Source organism: Lynx rufus, unplaced genomic scaffold (genome assembly GCF_022079265.1).
Source record: "Lynx rufus isolate CCGP_SWC_20201006 ecotype Redwood Valley unplaced genomic scaffold, mLynRuf1.p SCAF_8, whole genome shotgun sequence".
Classification (NCBI taxonomy): domain Eukaryota; kingdom Metazoa; phylum Chordata; class Mammalia; order Carnivora; family Felidae; genus Lynx; species Lynx rufus.
In genome coordinates this window covers 31,337,153-31,362,902 of record NW_025814896.1, presented here as the reverse complement: position 1 = coordinate 31,362,902, position 25,750 = coordinate 31,337,153, and the positions used below count along the sequence as shown (strand labels likewise).

At 46.7% G+C, this 25,750-nt stretch overlaps 1 protein-coding gene across 4 annotated transcripts in view; it reads left to right on the top strand.

The window, feature by feature from the left end:
• SLC23A2 (solute carrier family 23 member 2) overlaps positions 1-25,750 on the top strand; it is a 135,165-nt gene that overhangs the window by 103,450 nt on the left and 5,965 nt on the right. For all 4 annotated transcript variants that reach the window (XM_047068026.1, XM_047068023.1, XM_047068025.1 and 1 more), the window contains 9 exons: positions 405-475; positions 1,480-1,661; positions 9,649-9,769; positions 10,269-10,425; positions 14,835-14,982; positions 16,131-16,236; positions 21,517-21,646; positions 22,293-22,430; positions 25,071-25,166. In XM_047068026.1, the coding sequence (XP_046923982.1) occupies positions 405-475; positions 1,480-1,661; positions 9,649-9,769; positions 10,269-10,425; positions 14,835-14,982; positions 16,131-16,236; positions 21,517-21,646; positions 22,293-22,430; positions 25,071-25,166 (1,149 nt within the window). The remainder of the gene's footprint in view (positions 1-404; positions 476-1,479; positions 1,662-9,648; positions 9,770-10,268; positions 10,426-14,834; positions 14,983-16,130; positions 16,237-21,516; positions 21,647-22,292; positions 22,431-25,070; positions 25,167-25,750) is intronic.

The window sequence follows — 25,750 nt, the reverse complement described above, 5'->3', positions numbered from 1 at the left end:
TTTGTGACCACTGATTTGATTCAGGAACTGGAAAAGGCCCTCCATTTTATCTAGGTTTTAAAAACCTCAGTCAGGCAACCTTGCTTTTGGGCGTTTCCGTTAGCTGCTCGCAAAGGTTGGTCTTTGTGTGAGGCTGGCACTAGCAATGTGCACCCCCAGTTCAGCTTTTGACAAGCTGGGAGCTCGCAGTCGATGAATAAATTTGGTTACATTTAGCGTTGGGGAAGACACCTTTCAGTATGGTAAGCCATACTGTTGTAACTCGAATTTTAGGGATGGGTGTTTTATGGAAAATAAAACTTAAAACAGGGAGGAAATTTCATCTTACAAAGAGTAAGATGAATGTATCCCGTGAAACATAGGTGTCACTCCAAAAAAATGTTGTCTTTGTTTTTGTTTTCAAGATGTTTCAGTGTCCAATGGAACAACAGAGCTGTTGCACACAGAGCACATCTGGTATCCCCGGATACGTGAGGTAAAAGAGGAGCATTGTCTGCTTTTGGCTTCTTTGTGTTTCTTTCCTGCTCCATTGTTGGCCGTGCCCAAGAAGTGGTAGTGATGCGCACCAAGCCTTCCTTTTCCTTTTCAACTACTGACATGTTTATTTCTTTTGTGAAACTAAATGTAGATGGCATCACCATAAAATAAAGCACGCAGAAATGCTTTGTGCAGCCAGACAGTATTTCTGTCAGAAGTTTCTAGCCTTCATTCCCCCCCGCCCCCCAACCCCTGGGTACCCACAGACCTGCCCACTCACACGCTGCAGCATAACTGGCTGAGGGGCGCGGCTCCCTTAGAAAGAGCTACAGAGGCTTGCCTGAGGGCACACACCTCTTCATTCTAGCCCGCATTTCCGTGTGTGTGTGTGTGTGTGTGTGTGTGTGTGTGTGTGTGTGTGTAAAGAATTACAGATACTTGTCCGCTGTGGTGCACTTGAACAGAACAAGGCATGGGAGTCCTCAGACACGAAGAATGGCCAACAGCTTATCCACATCTTCCCAAATCTGGAAGATCCTTCACCATTAGTTCAGAGTTAGCACAGATAATAGTCGTTTTCCACAATAGAAACATTCCTTTAGAATTTGTGTCGATAACACGATCTTCTAAACATCCCTCAGAGACTCACTTTTTAAAGTCCAGAATCTTTGTGCCGCAGTGTTCCTCTGAGCCTGGTTTTGAATGTTGTGTGTCTTGAGCAGGAATGATAAATCTCTCACTTCTCCATGGGAGAGGTAGGGTGGCTATACGTCCATTGCCCGTTTCTGTAATGCCCCTGTGTCAACCATGTCATTCATAGGTTGGCTAGACCCCGCTCACCCCACTGGTTTCTTTGGGGCCCTGGGAATTTTCCAGCAGTGTCACACTTGTTAGGTAATAAGCCGCTGCCTGTCAGAACCGTCCACTGTGGTTGCAGGTGACGCTTGGAGTCTGGATCTACAAGCAGCTCACTCTTCGTGTCTGTGCCTTCTCTCGTTCCAGATCCAAGGCGCCATCATCATGTCCTCGCTGATAGAAGTGGTCATTGGCCTCCTGGGCCTGCCCGGGGCTCTGCTGAAATACATCGGGCCCCTGACCATCACGCCCACGGTGGCCCTCATCGGGCTGTCTGGGTTCCAGGCGGCAGGAGAGAGAGCGGGGAAGCACTGGGGCATCGCCATGCTGTGAGTGCTCTGGACTACGTAGCGCGGACTGTCAGCACCTCCTCTTCCCACCACCGAGCGCAGTCTCTTGGGATAGTTTGAGCATTTACGCGAAGACTTAGGAGATAGGTTTTTGTTTTTATTTTTGTTTTTTTGAAGTAAGAAGAGGCTGACGGTTTAAAGTTCATTCATTTCTTGCCAGGAAGTCACCGAAGGGTGTTTTAGACCCGGAGGTTGGGAAGTGACATGCAGCACGGTATTCCAAAGACCTGTTTGGGAGTGATGTGCAGAGGGAGGGTTGTGAGGTTTCAGACTTTAAGAAGGGGGTGTAAGACAGTGATGCCATTAGCTTTTAACTTTTGAGGTCATGCCAAGTCTCTTGCACACGAGTGGAAATACCGCGAAGCCAAATCCTTTCGGCGAGACTCAAAAAAACTTCCAGATTGGCAGGAGACAGAGATGCTGCACGAGTAGGGTCTGTTGGCATTGAGAGAGACGTGGCTCCCCTGGCTCCCTCCTACACCTGTGGGGATGCCATGGTTCTTGCCAGAGTCCTGCCACTCATTGCTGGTCCTTAAGCACAGAACTTCAAGTTCATTAAAATGTCACTTACCCCTTTATGTGTTGTCAGTAAAGACATCCAAGACTTCGGTTTATTACAAGATGGATTGTTAGAGCCATGGAATTCTGTATGCCACAAACAGAGCCTGCTTTCTAGTTGTGTGCCTGGTGAACACGTGTAAGAGCTGATCACACTATAGGGAAATGGTTCAAAACCTGGCATTTGCCAACCAGTACAATTCCCAAAACAAAGTAAGTAATAACAGAAGGGAGTTTCTGCTGGTTTTTGTTTTGCTTTGTGAACTACTCGGTAATTCTTAAACAGTAGCTAGCGCTTCTCCAGCTCCTGCATTAGTGCTTTATAAAAACACTCGTCGTATATATTGTACGTTAAGATAGGTGCCGGCATCGTGCCCATTTAACAGCAAAAGAAGCAGAGGCACAAAGACGCAAAGTTAGCTGCCCAGGTTCGCACAGGTAGTAATTGGCCGGATGGTTTTCAGAACCCAAGTAGTCTGGTCAGAACTTAGTCCCTAACACTTCGTCCTGCCCGTCTGTGTTGGAACACGGTGTGCAAGTTAAAGTGCATCTTTACATACCTATAATCCATCTAGCCTTACAGATTAAGGTGTGTGAAAATGGCCAGGGTTATTCTTAATTTCTCCTTTCACTGAAGGTTGGTCCATATTCCCCACACCAGCATGGGCCTGTAGAAGGCAGGGAAGGATGTCCTATGAAACGCAGTAAGTTCCAAGAAGGAGAAATTGGAATTGCCATCATACGGTGAAATTAGAAACCAGTGACAAAGGGTGAACAGAACCCCCAGATCGCCTAGGAGCTGAAAAACACTGTTATAAACCACCCCTAGTCAGAGGGGAAATTGAAACTCATGATTGCTGATAATTTAGAACACGAGGACAAGAACAAACCAGTCACACAGAGTGGAGTTGTTCTTGAAAAAAAACATACAATCTTAAAGGCAAAGTACATGAAGAGCTTATGTCTTTGAAACTAGAAAAACAGGATGAAAATGAGCCTAATGGAAGCAGGGGACCAAAAATTAATACAGATAGAAAAAATGTAAAACATAGAAGTGAAAAATTCAAATATTGGTTCTGTGGAAAAGAGCGTGTGGACACACTTCAGGCGAGGCTGATTGAGAAGAGGAGGGAGTGAGTGCACAAATAGAGGGATAAACCCTTAGGTCCAGGGAAGAAGAGTTCCAGCTGTGCTACCCGCCCCCAAACTTAAAAACAACAACAAATTAATAAAATGGGTGGTTTTCCAAAACGTGAAAACAAAAATGGACTCTTCCTCACCCTGAGCGCTAAATCTTGGGGTTCCTCAGAACCTGGTCCTTGGGCACTTCCCTGCCACGTGCCTTTCCCCGGGAAGACCTCGTCTAGTGCCCGGCCCCAGCAAGCCTGTGATGCTGCTGACTTCCATGTGAGCCTGCAGCCCATACCCCCGAACACCAGCCGTGAGGGCCAAACCCTGGTTCGCACCCTCCAGTCACCGTTACACAGGACTCCTCAGACTTCAAAAGGAGATAGTGTCAATCGTTTGCTTCCTTCCTTGTCCCCAAACCCAGTCCCCCTCCTGTCATCCTGCTCTCAGGCAAGGCCACGACCACACACCCCGCTGATGGAGTCAGAAGCCCTACAGTTGTCCCTGATTCTTTGCTTCCCCTCAGCTCATGTACAAGCCATCTTTCTGCCTCCTCTCTCCAGCCTGTCACGCCACTGCCACTCCCCTGGACAAGCCTCACCCGTGGCCATGCTTCCAAACGTCTCCAGCTTCTCTCTTGCTCCCTCCCTGCTCATTCACAGCCCCGTGAAGTCCCTGGCCATTCTCCTCTCCTGTCTCCTCCTTTTGAAACTCCACTTGGACACAAGCAGGAATTCTGGAAGTTTGTAGGTCTTCTCGTCTATGTCTGAAACCTTCTCCGCTGTCCCTCATTCTGTTTACATCTCACACTAGGCACTTGGGGCCTTTCGCTGTTGGAATCTCAGACGTTTGGGGGTGGGAAATGATTGAATTATTTCATGGATGCTTTCCTTACTCCATTCTAGCTCTTCGCTTCCTGGAACCTCTAAAATGTTTGGACCTCCGAAATCCTTCCTCTGCTTTCCATTTCTCCAACTTTTTTCTCCATTCATGGGAAAATTCCTCAGCTGTATCTGTACATCCTTCTGCCAAGCTTTTCCTTTCTTCTGTCAGGTTTTTTAGTTTCCAGCCAGCTTCTCTTATCCTTGGGATGCCAGCTGTGTGAGGGCAAGGCTTCAGCTCCGTGCTGGTCACTGCAGCACCCCCAGGACCTGGCTCACCACCTGTCACAGAGCAGGTGTTTAGTAAGCACCTCGTAGTAAGGGCGGGGAGGACTGGGGGTTGTGAGTACATCCGTGACCATAAGTCAAGAATGCTATCAAAGGATTTTATCCCTAAAAAAAGTTCTGGGCTCCAGTAGTTAGTATATTATATTTCAGGGAAGAGAGAATTCCTGCGCCGGTTAAGTGGTTCTGGCAGTTTAAGAAATGGGAAACTTCCCAACCAAGTTGATCTCCGTGGCGGATCCTGACAGAGCTAATACAAAAGGGAGAGCCCAGACCCACATCTTCCTCCCCAGAGTTGTGTAAAGCCCCAGGCTGAGTTCAGGTATGTTTAGGCAGTAGTATGCTAAAGCCCAGCATCTTACTCTACTGCAGGTCTCCTTGTGATCTTTTAAAATGCAAGTGTGCAGGGGCGCCTGGGTGGCTCAGTCGGTTGAGCGTCCGACTTCGGCTCGGGTCATGGTCTTGCGGATCGTGAGTTCGAGCCCCGCGTCGGGCTCTGTGCTGACAGTTCAGACCCTGGAGCCTGCTTCAGATTCTGTGTCTCCCTCTCTGTGCCCCTCCCTTGCTCATGCTCTGTCTCTCTCTCTCTCTCTGTCAAAAATAAATAAACATTAAAAAAAACAATTTAAAATGCAAGTGTGCAGAAGAAGCTTTTCGGAAAGTCTTATTATCCAGCTCTGTGCACACTATTTTTTTTTAGTGCCATATCTATTGACATATCTTGGAAGAATGCTCTTTGGAACATGGCTTGGGAAAATGCTGTTCCGGATAATAATAACAAAAATCCAACACATTAGGTGTGTCATTTTAGGAATTTAAGGATGATTAAATATTAGAATTTATTAATAAAATTCATTATGGGCCCATGGTGGATTTAATTCACAAAAACCAGGGTGACCAAAAGAAAAATCACTTGGGGTGCCTGGGTGGCTCAGTCAGTTAAGTCACTGACTCTTGGTTTTGGCTCTGGTCCTCATCTCACAGTTCCTAAGTTTGAGCCCCACATTGGGCTCTGCACTGAGCAGTGTGGAGTCTGCTTGGGATGCTCTCTGTTCCTCCCCACTTTCCCAAAATAAACTTTTAGAAAATAAGTGAAAAGCCCACTGAAACTAAATTATAAATGACATCTGGGAAAATATTTACAACAAATTCCAGTAAAAAGGCTAATGCCCTTAATGAATACTTTCACTAACTGAAGTAGAGAGTCCTGGTGGAACAATGGAGGAAGGAGAAGATGTGAGCACCCATTTAACCAAAATGGGAAGTACAGATCACTAATTAGTGCACAGAAAGGCTTACCCTCCCCAGTTATTAACATGCATATGCATAGGGATTCTGTTAACAGAATGGGGTAGTGGTGGTGGATCAGAGTGTACTGACTTGGGTTCCTAAGTCAGCAAAGAGAGGCACAGTTAGATTCTCAAGGGGGAGGGTAAATGGAGTGACACATAGGTCCTGGAAGGGAGCCATTTGTTTTTGCGAAAACATTGTTTTGATTACTTATATACAGTTTCAAACCTATTCAAAAATAGAATAGTGTAATGAACACCCCAGTACCAAATACTTAAGAGAAGTCTCATTTTCTCTCTACCCCCAAAATACATTAAAATTCTAGTCATTTGAAGTTTAACAGTAATTAAACAGGGAAATCTAAAGTAAAATAATAGTTCCTGCCATCCATCCAACTGCCACTCCTCAAAAACATCTCATGAATAACTAGTAAAAAGTTAGTATTTATCCTATATGTGTAAATACAAATGTATACACATTTACAGCTTCACCATTGTAATTTGTTTTTCACCCTGACAATTTGTTGGGCTCATCTCTCTAAGACAGTGTGTTTAGATCTACTTCGTTCTTTGTAAAATTGCACAGTGTTAAATAGTATGAAATATAGAATTTATTCAGCCATTCCCAATCGATACTCATGGTTGTTTAAAATATTTGCTGTTGCAAACAATACTGAAATTCATACTCTTATGTAGTGTAAGGAATGAATATTAAAATAATTGATAGTTTTTTAAATTGATGAAATTGGTAGGGACTTAAACGTATAAGACCTTGTGGGGCACCTGGGTGGCTCAGTTGGTTGAGCGTCTGACTGTTCAGCTCAGGTCATGATCTCACAGTTTGTGGCTTTGAGCCCTGCATCTGGCTCTGTGCTGACCGCTTGCTCAGAGCCTGGAGCCTGCTTCAGATTCTGTGTCTCCTTCTCTCTCTGCCCCTTCCCCGCTCACACTGTGTCTCACTCTAAAATAAAAACACGCTGTGTTTCTCTAAAATAAATAAATATTTTAAAAAAATTTTTAAATAAAAAGTATAAGATCTTGTATTTCAGTGAGTAGCAAATAGACATTTTTGGTCTCTGGGTGGGATTATAAACTCTGCTAACTTTTATGTATTTGGCAGTTTGCATCAGAAGCTTTTTAGGGGCTCTTGTGTGGCTCAGGCAGTTAAGCGTTTGACTCTTGATTGCAGCTGGGGTCATGATTTCACAGTTCGTGAGTTCAAGCTCCGCATCAGGTTCCACGCCACTCTCCCCTGCTTGCTCGCTCGCTCGCTCACTCTCTCTTGCGCGCGCACACGCTGTCTCTGTGTCTCTCAAATAAACTTTATTATTTTTTTTTAAAGAAACTTTTTAATAAGATATTTACTATTTGACAGCTCCGTTTTAGTCCTAGGAACTTGCCCTAAGGAGATGTGCAGACGGGTGCCAGGGAGGGGTGATCTATCACGGTTGTTTCTGTTGCTCCCAGCATCATACCGTATGGAAATTGTTTACCAAGATGTGTGTCCATAAGATGGAATAGTAAGTAGCCACTAAGGTGCTGTTGCCAATTTCCTTCCTGTTGAGGTCGTGGCATTTGTAGGGGCTACGAGTTAGTTGGAAAGTATGTTGTGAAGTATGATTCTAGTTCAGGTCAGATGGTGACCTATTTGCGCTCCAAGGGCAGGCAGTCTTGTGTCTCTCTCTAACCCCAGTGCCCTGGACCCAGTGATGCCCTGTAAATATCCAGGGAATGGAAGCTGTTTAGAATCTAGACCAGAATGTTACATAGTTGTTACCTGGGGTGGGATGAACAGTGATCTTCAGGCTTTTGCCTTTTTGCTTATCTGCCTTTTATAACTTTCCTTGCATAATGTTTGTAAGGTAAAAAGAAAGGTCAGCAAGCCAGTGGGTGGATAGAACCCTGGCCTGAAGACCTGCGGCTCATCTTTTCCCCTTCTCTGCTTCGCCAAGATACGTGAGCTTGGGCACGTCTCCCACCTCTGAGCCTCTGCTGCTGCCTTACTGCTGTGGGTGGGACTGCCTGCCCTGTCTGCCCCACAGGCGTATTTGAGGATAAACGTAAATTAGAAGGGTGTGGGTTTTACAGAGTCAACAAAAAGTGGAGTGTTCATCTGCTTGGTCCACTTACTTCCATGTGCCCTGCCAGATTTGGCCTGAGATGGGCGTCCTTCCTGGAATTTGCCAGGGGTCCTCCGTCCCCTCGTAAGAATGCTTTAAAAAGTGAACACTGCGTGCAGGTGATAACAGCCAAGCGGGGTATTGCCTGAAATAATGATGATAATAGACTTGGGGCTTTTTGGAATCTCATAGTGTTCACTTCGAAATAAGTCAGCATTCTTTTGAATGTGAAAAATTTTATGTTGATCTAAGTTTAGAGTAAGCCAGTTTCAGTACTCCTCATTACCATATCATTTTTTGTTGTTGTTAAACTTCACCATCCCCTCTCCCCCAGAGAATTGGAATAACTTGGGCACTGTGTATATTTCCAACCTTGGACTGGTACCGGCTCGGTGACTTTGTTTGGGCTGAGGCCCCCATGTCCCTGGTGAGCAAGCACCTGGGTAAGTGGGAGAGGTAGGGGTGCGGCACAGGCCTGTTCTCCAGCTGGCTGCAGACCATGCGCCTCGTTAGGAACATGACCGTGAAGCTGCACTTGACCGGCTGTCAGCAGAGCTGATGATTCCATCTCCACAATTGGAGCTGTGCCCAGGAACAATTAAGCTGAGCTTTGACTGAGAACCCACTCTTGTGCCAACTCTCCCTCGGGTTATAAGTGAAAGAGTGCGTCCCTGTGGGTGACGAAACCCATTGTTGTACACTCCTTCATTGTGTCAGCAGTGGGAAGCCATCCCACACCTGCCACGTTTGTAGCAGACGGATGAGGACGTGTTGGGTCCTGCTGCAGGGGAGTCAGCTGATGGTGCTGCCTCCTGTGGTCCTCACTGCAGCTCGGTCAGGAGCGTGGGGCTTAAGGTAGAGAGACTTCTGAGCACACCCCGGCATCTCTGCCCTAATGGCAAAGTATTGCGACAAAGCAGTTCAGAGCCCAGGCTGTAGAGCTAGACCTCCTGCCCCGCCTCCTCCCACCCTGCAAACTCTGGCTGCATGATCTTGGACTGCTAGCTCTGTCTGGGAAGTGGACTGTCCTCGAAGCCACCGCTGCAGAAGGCTGAGATGATGGGCAGGATGACCTTCACGTAACGCCTGACATAGACCTCTTGGGAGCATTGTTATTAATATTGAAATCTGTATGTAGCCTTCTTAAATACTGGAGTTTTTGCTTATTAAAAGCAGTTTATGCTCTTGACACGTGAATCAAAAAATGCAGAAAAGTAGAAAAAAGGTCTCAAAACATATTGCCACCTGTGGTCAGTCCCTGTGAGCATCTTGGACCCTGTCCTCCTTACCTGTGTGCACGCCTGCGTGTGTGTATGTGCATGTGCAGCACTTGTTTTTTCAGTTCTTAGTTGTGATTTTAGTGTACGTTGTGTTGCAGATGGTATCTTTTTTCCCTTACGCGGTGTGAGCATTTGGCAGGAGTGTGCGCATTCTTTGGGTTTTCTTGTTCTCCAAGGAAAAGTTAGCCCAAGTATTTATATGGCAATTTTATTTAGTATCAAGAAATGCTAAGAACTAATATTTTTTCAAAAATCGCATTTCCAAAAGCTATGATTTCCCAAAGAACAGTTAAGAGGACTAGCAGCTTTGTAGAGAAATCAACTCAACACACATGGTTAGTTTTGCCCTTGCAGCTCTGAGTATTATTTTAAAACACAGACATACAGCCTTTAACCTAATTTATTTTCTCTCTCTCTCTCGTCAGGACAATTTTCCTAGTATTACTGTTTTCACAGTATGCCAGGAACGTGAAGTTTCCTCTCCCAATTTACAAATCCAAGAAAGGATGGACTGCATACAAGTTACAGCTTTTTAAAATGTTCCCTGTGAGTAGTCGCTTTCTTTTTTTCCCTTGACAATATTGCCTTTGTTTACATGAAAGGAAGTTTTAAGCTGGTCTTTCTGGGGGAACTATGGGTGGCGACATCAGGGTACTAAGGACCACCAAATCGGCATGGACTTGAGTTTAACAGCAGTAGAAGGTTCTGAATCTGCAGTCCTTTCAGGCACGTGCAGGAGGACACGGTTCTTGAGACGGAGGGCGATCTGTGTTCCCGTGGCTTCTTCAAGCACATTGTCCATTACTCTTATTTTCTAGCCAGACTTGGGGTTAAAATAACTCTTTCCTACATAAAAGTGCTCTCTCTGAATGAGATTCCACTCAAGTAATAGGCTTCCAGCAGATCTGTGACGTGTTTTTTCTGCCAAGTATGGACGATGGTGGAAGCTATGGGGTCTGATACTCAGCCTCTAGGAAGGTGTGTGTTTTGCCAGCATCCACCACCTCTGTTGGCCTCATGGAGCTTTTCCCTTGGACCACTTTAGATCATCCTGGCCATCCTCGTGTCCTGGCTGCTGTGCTTCATCTTCACAGTGACAGATGTCTTCCCTCCTGACAGCACAAAGTATGGCTTCTACGCTCGAACGGATGCCAGGCAGGGCGTGCTTCTGGTAGCCCCGTGGTTTAAGGTCCCGTACCCGTGTAAGTATTCTGGTGCCAGGGGGAGAGCAGGTCAGGAGCTCACGAGGGTCCCACTTAGAGGAGCTGGGAGATGGCAGAAGGCTCTGCAGCTTGAAAAGCCTTCTTTGTTCTAGGAGGTCCCACGAAGGGCTTACTGGTAGGAGGCTTTGACAGTGAAAGGTAGGAGGCACTGTCCCCAGAGGCTGTAGTTAGCACACAGAGACTAACCAGCTCCCTTCTCAGATTATCTAGTCCTTTTGGTTCCACTGGGATGTAATCCTGGACAAGGGGTCTCTTGCCAGGTATGAAGAAGGCAAGTATCAAGCTGCATAGTAACTAAACCGCCAAAACTGAGCAGAAGGGGCCTGAAGATTAGCAAGCCGACTGCTCGAGCATGATGGGATTTGTGTAATCTTTTAATGGGTAGCTATAATCTTTGTTTTTTATTTGGTCACAGCTGTCAGAAGTAAACTGATATTCACCAGTGGGTGGAAGATGGGTCTTAAGTTATAATTTAAGTGTTGGGTAACTCTTGGCAAGGTGGTGTGGCAGGGGGGTACAGTCCCAAGCTGAGGTGTCCCTTGGATGCACACATAATACTTTCTAGGCCCCAGTCCCCAAAATGACTTGTGTGAGTCCAGTGGTTATTAACGCTTGGTTGTTCCATGGTAAAGACTCTGTTCCTGGCATTTGGACATTTTAATTAGAACCCAAACCTGACCTAGGTGGGGTTGTGCTGATTTATTCCCCGGTTTAACAGTCACATCTTCACATCTTATGATGATATGGAGAAAAAGCAGGAAAAGCCGAGAATGTTAAGGTTGGGTGAAAGAAAACTGTTCCAAGCATGTTAAATGGAAGTGATTTTGGTAGTTGTTCCTTGTATGGTTGACAAAATTTATACTTGACAAAATTTACTCTTTCTAAAATTACCATCTGGGGGCGCCTGAGTGGCCCAGCAGCTGACTCTTGATTTCAGCTCAGGTCATGATCTCATAGTTTTTGAGTTCAGAGACCTGAGTTGGGCTCTGTGCTGACAGTGTGGAGCCTGCGTGAGATCCTCCCTCCCTCCCTCCCTCTACTCCTCTCCGGCTTGCTCTCTTTCTCAAAAATAAAAAACATTTAAAATAAAATAACTTCCTCACCAGATCATATGTATTTCTGTATACCTGCCCCCCCCCAAAAAAAGAATAAATGCGTGGTTTGTAAACATATAATTTGAGATAAAATGAGATGAAATCGGTAAGGCAGCCAGGAGGGGGCCTGGCGTGTGCAGGGAGGAGAAGGAGGTACGGAGGGCGAGGGGGGTCAAGAGGAAGCGCCACAGCACACGCTGGCCCGGGCGTCTCTGCTGTTCAGGCCGTTCGCTGCATGAGGACGGTTTAGGAGGGCCGGGCGGGCCGTTGGGGAGCAGCAGCTGCGCATGTGCTGAGAGTCCGAAGCGCTTTCCCCGGGGTCTCCCAGGGCCCCTGTGTGAGGAGGGCGGTGGGGCCCCTGGTGCGGTGACGCGGCAGGGCCTTTTGGCGGCAGCGCTTCGGGGCCGAGCAGCTCTGCTGCCGCAGCTCCCCGGGTAAAAAGCCACCCCCAGAGAGCCGCACTCTGACAGTTTGGCTTAACCTGGAGGCAAGTTTTCAGGTATCTAGAGCGGTGGTCCTGAGACTCTAGTTTGATGATAACAGTTACCTGAATTGGTTGGTAAAATGCGATTTGGGGCCCAAAATGTCAACAGTGCTGCGGTGGAGAAACTCTGCTGTAAAGTAACCACATGGGTGTTGTTAGGTGTTGTAGTTGAAAGGAGACATGAGATGACAGTTAAGACTGAAAGCTGGAAAACAGCAACATGTATACACAGACCTGCTTCCCGCGCAGGCACACACATGGTTGACTCTTGAACAACAGGTGGGGGTGTGGGGAGGTTGGGGCACCCCACCCCCACAGTCGGAAAATCACATACAACTTTTTTCCCCAAAACTTAACTACTAAGAGCCTACTGTGACTGGAAGCCTTACTAATAACATAAACAGTTAACACATATTTTGTATGTTACATGTTTTTATATATTCTTACAAAAAAGTAAGCTACAGAAAAGAAAATGTTATTAAAGTCATAAGAGGAAATACATTTACATTACTGCATTTTTGGGGGATAAAACAAATAAGTGGACTAGTGCATTTATTTTTATTTTTTTATGTTTGTTTATTTTTGAGAGAGAGAGCATGAGCAGGAGAGGACAGAGAGAGAGAGAGAGACAGAGAATCCAAAGCAGGCTCCGAGGTGTCAGCACAGAGCCTGACACGGGGCTTTAACTCACCAACGGTGACATCATGACCTGAGCCAGTCAAATACTTAACCAACTGAGCCACCCAGGTGCCCTGGACTAGTGCATTTACACACACACACACACACACACACACACACGTATTTATATATATATTTATATGGAAAAAGGGTCAAAAATTTAGAAGATTGCAGATTTAAAATGTTGAAGTAGATGGAATAAAGATTTTAAAAATCGAAGGACTGCAGGCAAAAGGGGAAAAAGTAAGAAAATAGTAATAAGACTAAGAAAATAAAAGGCAATTTCTGAAGAAATAGTAAATGGCAAAATAAGGATCCCTTCCCCCCAAATCAGGACACTAAAAACCACAATGCTGTGTCAGTAACATGGTAACTATAAGATTATTTAGAAAATACAAAATGTTGCTGGATAGAGACATCTGCTCCAAACCTACCTGGAGATGCGTGTTGACCAAGCATGCCCCTGTCTGCTCCCAGGCGGGAGCAGTTCCGCCCTTATACACTCCAGACATACCTTACTTCACCTGTCTTCTTTATCCTCCCAAACCTGTGGTCACTCCTGTTACAAAACCCAGGCCCTGCGGTGTTGCTCGTCCAGCCTCTCCCAGGCCCACCTTCCCCACGCTGCACTCCATTCTGCAGAGCACCAGCCCATTCCTGCACACCCTCCCCAGAGCCTCTGGACAAGAGCCCAGCATCTTCCTAACCTATCCTTGTGACCGGTGTGGGTCACCTGTGTTTGAAGTCTGTTTTACAGTTTTAGGTCTTGCAGTGTCCAGACCCCCCAACTACTGTTGGTCTTGAACAAGACCATTTAACACATCTTTCTTTGTTACTGTGCTTTCCTACTTAGTGACTGCACTATAATGGTTCAGAGAAAGAAAGCACATTATCAAAGTCTCTTCTTTTTAAAAGTAAAAGTTTCTCGGGGCGCCTGGGTGGCGCAGTCGGTTAATCGTCCGACTTCAGCCAGGTCACGATCTCGCGGTCCGTGAGTTCGAGCCCCGCGTCGGGCTCTGGGCTGATGGCTCGGAGCCTGGAGCCTGTTTCCGATTCTGTGTCTCCCTCTCTCTCTGCCCCTCGCCCGTTCATGCTCTGTCTCTCTCTGTCCCAAAAATAAATAAACGTTGAAAAAAAAAATTAAAAAAAAAAAAAAAGTAAAAGTTTCTCATGATATTTTTATTAAATAAGACCCATGGTTTGTTTTCTTTCTTTCTTTCTTTCTTTCTTTCTTTCTTTCTTTCTTTCTTTCTTTCTTCCTTCCTTCCTTCCTTCCTTCCTTCCTTCCTTCCTTCCTTCCTTCCTTCCTTCCTTCCTTCCTTTCTTTCTTTCTTTCCTTTCTTTCCTTTCTTTCCTTTCTTTCCTTTCTTTCTTTTCTTTCTGCTGTCAGCCCAGAGCCAGACATGGGGCTCATACTCACAAAACCATGAGATCTTGACCTGAGCTGAAATCAAGAGACATTTAATCGACTGAGCCACCAGGCGCCCCAAGATCCATGCCTTTCAGTATCCAAGTAACATTAAAAAAAAAAAACTAATGTAGAATTAACTAAATCCAGATACTCAAAATAAAGTCACCTGGGGACTTAATCTTTGCTTTCTTAAAGGAAACTATTTAATTTTCTATAACACGGTTTACTTTAAAAAGTGCTGATCTTACATTGGAGGGCTGACTGCATCTTGTGCCATGCTTTACTGCTGGGATTTAAATTTAACTGGTGACCTTTCACTGCTTTTTCATTTAATGTCACCTCCTGGGCAAGATCACCTACTTGCTTTGCACAGTAGGGTTAAAAATCCTCTTCATACAAATTTCCTATCCTGTCGGGAATTCCTATCCAACAGGCTGTGTAATTTAGTAGACAGAGAGTGTGGCTTTGAAGCAGGAAGAGAAGCACTTCCCTCTTCTTTCTTGTAGCCAAACGCTTTACTTTTAATAAAGATGCAGAGCAGACCAATCCTGGTTATGGTCCTCTTCATCCAACTCAGGAACTGTCTCCAGGCATGTAGTGCATTGATGAATAACATTTAAAAATAAACACATCTTTTTCCATGAGCCTCAAAACCTGAGCGTGTCGTGTAGAGTCCTCTGATGTCCTGATCACTTTTGCCTGCTCCGTTTTCCTTCCGCAGTTCAGTGGGGACTGCCCACCGTCTCCGCGGCTGGTGTCATCGGCATGCTCAGCGCCGTCGTTGCCAGTATTATCGAGTCTATTGGGGACTATTACGCCTGTGCAAGGCTGTCCTGTGCCCCGCCACCTCCCATCCATGCGATAAATAGGTACGTTCCTGAGAAACTTGAGTTCTTCCTTGGGCCCCGTGCCTCCTTACTTGGCTCTTTGGTTAATCATGGAGAAGACTTTCCAAGACTTTCAGCGTGGAAGCAGCTGAGCATCAGGGCTCTTTGTTGGTTGTTTGTCTTTGGACAAGTCCCTGCCCCCATTTTGCTCTCCTTTTCCTCATCTGTAGCATGGAGCGTAGTCCCCACCCTTCCTTCCTCAGTGATGGTCACGTAAGATGCTCTTTCTGAGACCGTGCCAGACCCTAAACTCACTAGAACAGAGGCGAGACACTGCCATTGTTCTTTGCTTGATTTGGGGTCAAGGTTGTATGTCCTTTTTGATTTCTTGTTTTCCTTACTGTTCTTAAGGGTAAATACTGTGTCATCTGTTCACAATTACAATTCCTAGAGAGACGAGAAGAGCAGGAATAGGTGAAATCTGCAGTACCTAGAGACTTATGGGCAGGGGGGTTTATCCTCTCAGCATACCTGGTCTTCACGATCTGGAAGCTAGGAGCGAATTAGACCCTGAGGGGTTGCAGAAAAGAGCACAGAAGACCCCCTTGCCCAACTAGCTGTTGCCCTTCCGGAAGGGATTATGTGTGATGAGATCCATTGGGCTGGTGTCAGCATGTTTTGCTTTGGTTCTGTTAGCATTCATAGTCTTGGTTCTTATAGCTTTCTCCCACGGGTGTTGCATATGATTGAGCTACTTATATATTGATTCTTTAAAAAGTTCCAGTGTGACAAAATTACAGAGCATTTCCTTCCTGATGAAACTATGTATTAATAGTAAAGGAATCAAATCAGTGGACAGCCCATACTTGTCTCAGATCCCAACAAATGGCTCTGTTTTCTGGCTAAAAGCCTTTCATTTGGAATGATTTTTAAACACCTGTGTCTAATGTGTGGCTCACAGAAGTGCTTCTCACAGTTGAGTGAGCATGGGGGGTCCTGTGAAAATGCAGGTTCTACTTGAGCAGGTCTGGGAGGCGGGCCTGAGACTCTGCCCTTCTGACCCTTCCCAGGAGTGCGGAGGCTCCCCACCTGTGCACACCGCCTTTGGATTATAGCCACTTGGAGAGTATTCCAGAGTGTTTCCCGCATTGAATGAATGTTTCTCTTTCCCCCATTCCTTTACGTTTTAGGGGGATTTTCGTGGAGGGTCTCTCCTGTGTTCTCGATGGCATATTTGGTACTGGGAATGGCTCTACTTCGTCCAGTCCCAACATTGGAGTTTTGGGAATTACTAAGGTACAGATATTTTTCTAATTAAATGGTTGGGCCTTTGGTGTTGATCCATTTCATCATTTGGTCTAACCACTGTGAATTCCAAAAGGAAGGCTTCTGATTCTGAGCTCATCTTCCCACCCTGCTCCCCAATCTTTTTCTCATTGATAGGTTTCTGAAATGCTGATGGAGGTCTCCCTCCCTTGGCTGCCCCGGTAGCCAGGCACTCAGTGTTACCATTCCCTCGTGCATTCTACAAATACTAAGTCCCAACCCTGTGCCAGGCTATTGTTCTAGACACTTGGAATGCGTCAGTGAATGAAAAAAAAATCCCGTTGTCAGAGTTTACATTCTAGAGAGGGGAAGATCAACAATAAACAGTAAGCATAGTTAGTATGAGAAAAACCTGGGGCAGGATGGGGGTATCGGCAGTGAAGGGGAGTAAGTCAGGCTCAGCCTCACCTGAGATGACCCTGAGCAAGCACCTGAACAGGGCAGTGGAGGGAGTGATGGCGATGGACGTTCAGGCCAGGGACGCGGCCAGGGTGAAGCCCTATCGTGAGAGCAGGCCCTCATGCTGCTGATCAGCAAGGAGGCCAGTGGGGCAGGAGCAGAGTACGGGGTGGTGAGAGCAGTTGACGCCCTCCAGGTAATAGGACGAAGTCACACAAACCCCGTAAGCTTCCAGAGACAGGAGAAGGGGGTGCCCTGGGCTTGGCTCTGTCAGGGTATTTTTTAAGGCTCACTTGCCCTGTTACGAAGAGAGTGGACTTTGGGGTCAGGGGAGGAGGTGGAAATAGGAGACAGCACTAGTTCTAAATGTGAGATGATGCCAGTCCTTAGAGGAAAAAAATCAGCCTTACAGTAAAGAATTAATGTGATTTTCAAACCACAGCACCAGAGTCCTTCTCTTTCAGATGAAATCTGATGTGGAGTTAGTGGATTTGACAAGCTACAGCAAGTCTCCAGGCTGAGCAGGGCCTGGGACCGGAGTCCGACTCACCCCTCCGAATAGACACGTGACCAGGGGCTGCCCCACCCCACAATCCGGCTTCTGTAAGGAGCCTGCTCCTAGGCCTTCCAAATTTATTGCTAAGTTCTGCATCCCAGCTGCCCTGGGCCAGAGTGCGTCGTCTGCCAGGCTGGAACGGGCCTGTGCCCTGGCTGCTGTACTCTGGGCAGCTAGAGACAGTTAGGACCTGCTCACCGTCTGGGATGGCCTGTGTGAGCCACAGGTCCCCCTCACCTGAGCCCTCTATCCTGAGAATTTAGGGGTGAGCTGCAGCCTTCTAGAGCTATCTGACCTCTGTAAAATTAGAAACCCATCCCCCGCCCCCTGGAGGATTCTATAACCAGATAAAAAGAAATCAGACACTAAGTTTGGTTAATCTTGACTACAAATCCAGGTGAGCGGGAGCACACAGTGCACACCTGACCTGTTCATTTTCCTGTAAGTGGGCGGGACCATCACAGAGCTCGGGCTCAGGGCTGCACACAGCCCTGCCTGCTACTCCTCACAGGCTGTGCTGGGTCCTGTCACTGCCCATGGTAGAAGCAGGTGCCGACCACACAGAGCTAAGGGCCCTTTAACCAGTTTGCTGCCGTGGCCCAGTAGACCTGTAACTAATCTGAAATATCATAGTAGTAAAATTATTACAGATGGAGGGACTCCTAGGGCAAAGCGGTTTAACAAGCCAGCTCCCTTTCTGCACCCCTTTAGAACGAGCCTCACAAAACTTAACCCGGGTCACTGTAGGGAGTAGGTGGTGGTGCTCATTGAGGCTCCCTTCTGAAATGCGACTGAGGTGGTTTGGGGAGTAATTTCTTTATTACAGTTTGAATGGTGCCAGCTTATTCTGAAAAGGCAACCTGCCAGCACTTTTTAATGAGCTAATTGATCTTTCTGAATCCCGTTGGATTAGTATCCCCGGGGAAAGGCGGCATCCGTTCAGGGGCCTGGAATTGGTTTTCATTGCTGACTTCACTAGAGGGATAATTGAGCTGTCTGCACAGCTGCATTGGGGTGGGAAATGGGACTTGGAGCAGATATTTCTTTTTGGCCCCAGCCATACAGCTGATGGAAGGTCCCTGTTCCAGAAGAAAGGCACGAGCTGGAGGCTGTGTTCTCATCCAGCTGAAGGACTTGGGACAAGTCCCTTTTCTGAGAACTCTCAGCTCTGAAATCCTACAATTCTAGATCAAGATCTGTGCTGTCCAGTTTAATAGTAGCTCCATGTGGCTCTTTTAAGTTAGTTGAAATAAGAAATTCAGTTCCTCAGTTGCACTAGCCACATTTCAGGGGCTCAGCAGTCACGTGTGTCTAGTGGCTGTCAGTGGGCAGCACCGATACAGGACATTTCCATCCTTGTGGAAAGTTCTAAGGGACAGCAGTGGTGTGGGCCATTGTGTGAGACTACTGTGGCCTACAGAAAGAGGGTGAACTCTGGTTCTTCCAAAGGATCTGTCTCCCATTTCCTGGCAGCTCTGACATTTGTTATCCTTTATCCAGTTATGATGGTCCCTGTACATGGCAGTTCTAACCTATTTGATTAGGAGTTGAGGATGCCAGCTACCCTGTTGTGTTCAGAAGCCCTCGGGTTGGATTCCACGTACTTCTCTGCTCAGTGTGTTCCAGTGTCTGTCCCACAAAGAGAGATGGCGTATCGGGGTGGGGAGGTGACTGTTTTGGATTCCAGCCCTGGTCCCATCACTTTCTCTCAGTGTGACCGTGGACAGGTTACATCACCTCCTTGAGTCTCCATGCCCTTGTCTACGAAGCCAGGCGTTGCAATTAATAAATTGATGTAATGCACTTAGCGCAGTCTGGCACAGTGTAGATGCACAGTAAGCACCAGCTAGCGTCCTTGATATTTAGCCCTAAGTTTGTTTCTAGGGACAGAATAAATACCACCTCTCCTGACAGTGCAGTCTCTTTGGAGGTGTCCAGAGGAAGGTCATTTCTCCTGTGCTGCATTCCACACTGTCGAAGACTGGAAAGCCAGAAATGCAGTGTCAATATTTTGATGGCCCTAGAGGCACAGAGTTCAAGAAAGAAGTCAGAACTGAGGCAGGGAAGAGATTCCAGGGAGCCAGCAGCAGGGAAGGAGAGGCAAAAGGCTCCATGTACACCGCACTAGGAGGACAGGGATTAGGGCTGTGTTTCTGGTGTTTCAACCAGAAGTGTGTAATAGGCATCAGTTAATAGTCATTGAACAGAAGAATGGGTTAGCTGCTGCCCGTTTGTTTGTTTGCTTGTTTTTGAGTATCTAAGGCAGATCAGCCTTCCATGTACGGTCTTCATGTAGGATTTATTGTTTCAAGCAAGGCCGGCCTTGCCCTCCCCCTTGCACATCTGATCCCCTCTGCACAGGTGGCTCCCTGTACCTGGATGCTCTTCCTCCAGGGAACTCTTACTCATCCCTCCCCAGCTCTTCAGAGCTCTTCCTCCCTGCCGGGTGCCCACACAGCATAACCATTGCAGCCGTACAATTATTTGATCATAAGTTTGTGGCTTGCTCGTCTTTGTATTCCCCCCCCCCCCCCGCCCAGTCTAACAAGTGCTGGTCACATAGTAGATTCCTAAAAACGTTTGCTGAAAAACAGCAGGCTCCCCTATCATGTAATGCAGCCAAACAGAAGTCATTTTTGCTCGATTCTCCAGTTGGCGTACCCTTTTTCACTGCCTCCCTGCCCTGATGACATGTGGGGGGAGCGGTAGATTCTGACGGCAGAGCCTGGGCTCCAGGGTCCGCTGTGCCTGCTTATAGCCGGACAGCCAGCCATCCCTTCATTGGCTCAGTAAGATTCTACTCTGATTCTTAACCACCTGACTTTTGGGCCCTGTTGGAAGCTCCAGAGAAGCACCACCCAGCAGAGCATTGTGCGGTGTGGGACGTTCTATGCACACCTGTGCCATTCTGTGTGGGATCTGCCAGCCGTACGTTCCCGTTGAGCACTTGAAATAGTGGCTGGTGCACCTGAGGGACTAAATCTGAAATTCCATTTCATTTTAGTTTAGCAGCCATCTCCTCACTGTAAGTCATCCTTCTGGAACCTCTTTTATCAATTTATATCCTCAAGGTATTTTCCTGGGAAAGGCAGCACACAGTGCAGGATTCTGGAGCCTGGTGCTGGCTCCACATCCCACTTCTGCCCAGGCAGAAGTTTCTAGAAGGCAGAGATCAGGTTGAACAGAGAGGAGACCATGTGGGAAATATTATAATGGTTCTGCAAAGACCCAGTGTGGGGGGGCAGACCTTTGGCATCAAGGAAGGCTTTTAAGAGGAGGTGGCATTTGGTAGTGTTTTGAAGGATGTGTCTAGAACCGGCCAGAAGGGGGATGTGGGAAAGAGTGTCCAGGTAGACAGGCCTGGGGATGCCTGAGAAAGGGGTTTTATTTCCCAAGCACCAGAAGATTAAAGGGGGGAGGCGCTGACCTCGCGAATCACTGTGTGAGAAAGGTCATTCTGCACAGCGGACAGGACAGATAGGTAGAGGAAAGGCTGAGGCCACAAGCCCAAGTGGGAGGCTGTCCTGTAGCCTCCTGCTGGTCAGGCACTGTTCAAACTGTTTTACACCTTGTCTCATTTAACCCTTAAAACAAAAGCTCGTGGTGTGTCATTCTAAAACGAGGATCCTGCCACCCAAAGAAGCCAAGTGGCTTGCCCTGGTTCCCCGGTTGGAGTGGTGTGGGGTACAGACCAGGCGAGGGGCTGAGAATCCACACTCCTTGGCCTCTAGGCCGTGTCACCTCTCACGGGGAAGGAGAGGAGGAGGGGAGGAGGTTCCAGAAATATTTGGGACTCTTGTCTGATTCAAGGTGTGGGGAAGATGGAGACAAGTGAATTGCTTTTGGGTGGGGTAACTTGATAAAGGGTAATTCCAAGAACCTGGAAGAGAAAAGCAGGAATAAGCCTAGTTTTTGCATTTGACGTTAGAAGGTCACCCTGGCCCTTGACTGTAATGGTATTTGAAAGCCCAGACCTGAGAGCAGGAGCAGGTCTACCCTGAAGTGACATCACCCAGGGAACAGGGAGCAAAGGCTGGGCCCTGGTGCCACCTTCTTCCAGGGGAGGGGAGGGGAGGGAAGGAGGAAGAGGAAGAGGGGTGTTGGTGGTAATCTCTTTACTCTGGGTGTCTTTAGAGGGAGGAATTGTGTCCTGAGAGCCATCCTCCTTGTAAAATGAGACATCTCTCTTAACCGAAAGTTTTGTAGTTTGGGGCTTCTGTCACATTTGCCCCCGAGGGGCCTGCGTGGAAATTTGTGCAGAACTGGCGGTGAATGCCTTCTGGTGTGTTCCTCAGGTCGGCAGTCGGCGGGTGATTCAGTACGGTGCGGCCCTCATGCTGGCTCTTGGCATGATCGGGAAGTTCAGCGCCCTCTTCGCCTCCCTCCCGGATCCGGTGCTTGGCGCCCTCTTCTGTACTCTCTTCGGTAAAATCCCATTTCCTTGAGAGCCTGTCTCCTCTCCTCCCTTTCACATTTGCTCAGGAATCCCTTTAGTAAGATGGGAGGTAATAATTAATACGTTTCCATTTAAAAGTACACAGGGAATACTCCTTCAAAACATAAAAACATCAGTGTCTGAGTTGAATTTATGTTAAAGGTAGAACCAAGTGTAGAATACTTTTGCTAGGAAAAATAAGATGACCTTAATCTTTAATTGGTGTATCTAATTGCTTTAACTCAGATATCTTCTCTGAATGGCATTTACAACTGACATGAACTCTGTGCCATTCGGTTGTGATCAGGGCCCAGATCTTCGGGTGGGTTTTCCAGTTTAATCAGGATGTCTGCATAGAGGTTTTAAAGGGCAGCCAATGTCCTTAGTTTTCTGCTTGGTCTAAAGAAAGTGAATGTGATGTTTGTGTCCCTGTGTAAGCCCAGATGGTGCTTAGGCCAGGAGTCATTTGGTTCAGAGACCCAGGTGGTCACATTCCGACCCTGTCCTGTCACTGTTCTGTCTCCCAACTTGTTTCTGGCGGGACAGAGGAGGGGCAGGGTGGGGAGTCTGTGTCCCCTCCATCGCCCATCTGTACTGAGCTTAGTGCTGCCCGCCAGCTGATGTTTTTCTCTCCAGGAATGATCACAGCTGTTGGGCTCTCCAACCTGCAGTTCATCGACTTAAATTCTTCCCGGAACCTCTTTGTCCTGGGATTTTCAATCTTCTTTGGGCTCGTCCTTCCAAGTTACCTCAGGCAGAACCCTCTCGTCACAGGTAAGGAAAACTGGCCACAGCCACCAGCTCAGAGAAGACTTTGGAACTTCAGGAATTGTCTCCGTGAACATTGGTCCATGTGTCTATCTCATTTGAGTCTTGTTTTGCCACAGCTTATCTGGAAGTCCTTCGCGCTTCCGGCATGAGCTGGCACATGCACCTGACTCGTGTGCACGTTAAGGGCTCTTTATTTACAGGGACCCTGTCTTTTGGGAGAATGCCTGTGTGTAAAACCTTTTGATTTTTCAGACTAATGCTTTCTGAAAACATAGAATTCAAAACCCAGCTTCATAGACTTTCAAGTACATGTCTTTCTCCTGAGATTGTAACTACTTTGAATTCAAGATTAACCCTTTTAACACCTTTTTAATACCCTGATGTCATGAAGAATGAACAAAGGGGAATCATCTTAAGTAGCAATGGCTGCTGACATTTTATGCGGAATTGGGGACCATTTTATATATACATTATATATATATACATATACATATATATATATATGTAAAATTAACTATTTTAGGTTTTTTGTTTTTTGTTTTTTTTTTTTGAGACAGAGAGAGGCAGAGCGTGAATGGGGGAGGGTCAAAGAGAGAGGGAGACACAGAGTCCAAAACAGGCTCCAGGCTCTGAGCGGTCAGCACAGAGCCCGACGCGGGGCTCGAACTCACGGACCGCAAAATCATGACCTGAGCTGAAGTCGGACGCTTAACCGACTGAGCCACCCAGGTGCCCCAACTATTTTAAGTTTTTTTTTAATGTTTTTTTTTTTTTAATTTATTTTTGAGACAGACAGAGACAGAGCCTGAGCAGGGGAGGGGCAGAGAGAGAGAGGGAGACACAGAATCCTAAGTAGCCTCCAGGCTCTGAGCTGTCAGCACAGAGTCCAATGTGCGGCTCGAACTCATGAGCTGTGAGATCATGACCTAAGTCGAAGTCGGACACTCAGCCAACCGAGCCACCCAGGCACCCTTAAAATGAACTATTTTAAAGTGAACAGTTCAATGCTGTTTTAGTACATTTACAATGTTGTATAACCACCACCTCTATTTAGTTTCCAAAACTGTCTCCTCACCCCAAAATAAAATTCCGTATCCATTAAAGCAGTTAATTCCTCTTATCCCCCTTCTCCCAGCCCCTGGCAACCACCAATTTGCTTTCTGTTTCTGTGGATTTACCTGTTCTGGATATTTCACATAAATGAAATCATATGTGATCTCTGGCTTCTTTCACTTAGCATGTTTTTGAGATTTGTATATAACTATTTTATTCTTTTTCATGGCTAATAGTATTCCATTGTGTGTGTGTGTGCGCGTGCACGCACACACACCATAATCTGTTTATCCATTTGTCCAACAGTGGACATTTGGGTTGTTGCTACCCTTTGACAGTTGTGAATAGTGCTGTTGTGAACATTGGCATACAAGTACAGTCAGTCCTCACCCATGGTAGTTCTGCTCTGTAAGGTCACTGTGAACGCAGGATTAGCAAATGCTGAACCGTCCCTTCTAGGGGAGCAACAGCCAAGAGCAGTGTAACTCACCCAACACATGCGTTTTCTCCCTGAGGCTCAGCACGGCTTTCTTGCCCTTAGGAACAGTAGACCACGCTTCTGCACGACACTTGGGGGCCATTTTAAACAACTAAATCACCGACCAAAAACACAAAAATGGGGAAGAGGCGGTATTAAACAGACCGCCACACGCACACTTGAGAAGAACAGAGGTGAAACAAGAAGGCGGAGCGTTACCTTGATTGACCTCAGCCAGGAACATGCATGTTGTTGGCAACTTAAAGTTTCTGCTGCTTTGTGAATGATTGCGAAGGCCAGGAGGATTCATTTTGGGTTTGCAGATAAGTTTTTAGTGTTTAGGTAAATTCAGGTACAGAATCTGCTAATCAGGATCAGCTGGATTTGAGTACCTGCTCTCTGTTTCTTTGAGGTAGAATTGCCTTGTCATAGGGAAGTTCTAGATTTTTCACTCTGGGAGGAACTGCCAAACTGATTCCCACCACCTGAGCTCAGGGGTTTCTGTTTCTCCACACTCTTGCCAACGCTTGTTATTTTCTGTTGAGGATTTTTATACTTTAAATCTAGGAAGTGTGTGAGCTTCTGATAACGAGGAGATTCTTGCTGCTTTTCACATTTTAATATATCACATTTATAGGAGTTCACTTATATAAATTCAGTTGCTCCTAATTAAAAGGAGCTAAAGCACACATCAGTGATCCAGGATTCTGAAACCCTTTATCTGGTTGTGAACACCGCAAATATTCTTGTTGTCTTATTCTGTTTGTAGTTTTTTCAGCCTTGCAACGGCTATCTTTTATATTAATTTTTTTTCTCAATCTGCAAACACCACGCCCCAGTGGCTTCCTAGTTCATTATCGGGTAAGCTTCATTCTTAGATTTATCTTCTACGGTCCATTGTTGGGAATTCTCCTCATGGAGATAACCTTTTGATTATTATGGAAATTGCTTATAATAGTTGAAAATGTTACTAGCAAAAAATTTATCTGCTCATATACAACAGAAATTTTCACCTTCATGCATCACATTGGCTGGTGATTAGTCCCCACCCCAGTGCTCCTTCTAGCTGTCCTGGCTGTGGCAGTGACCCTCCCACTGTGTTCTGTCTCCAGGCATAACGGGGATCGATCAGGTGTTGAACGTTCTTCTCACAACTGCTATGTTTGTAGGAGGCTGCGTGGCTTTTATTTTGGATAACACCATCCCAGGTATGTGGTATACACCAAACGTGCTTATTGCGTATGTGAATTACTTGTTTTGCGAAGTAAATACGGAAGCAGGAAGAGTGAATCAGTTCAGAGCCCTCACTGGTTCAAACTGTCTTTTCTAAAGCGGTTAAGATGATGCCTCCAGCCTCCTTTTATGAATCAGTTTTTTGCTGATAAACCTAGTGGGTTTTTTTTTCCTTGCTGAGAGAAAGCAGGTAAGCTTCTTGCCCATGGTGCAGGGTGGTGGGATGTCTGGGGCACTGTCCAAGCCACCAGCCCTCCTTGCACAGCCTCGCTCAGTGCCCACGGTGGCTTTTGTCATCTTGTTCACACACTCTTCTGAGCTGGCTGTTAACAGCCTGCAGTGTGTCTCCTCCTCCTTTCTGAGGCAGGCTCCCAGCTACCTAGGACCAAAAGACAGTATGGTAGGCACAGGATCTTTCCAGGACCAGTGACTGAGAGGTGGATGGAGGCAGCTGTCTCCCCCACACCCGTAGCCCTTGTTTCTCAGCTGGGTGCATTCTGTGCCGATCTGGGTGATGCTATGTGGGCCCTGCCTCACAGCCTTCCCAGCTTCCTAGAGG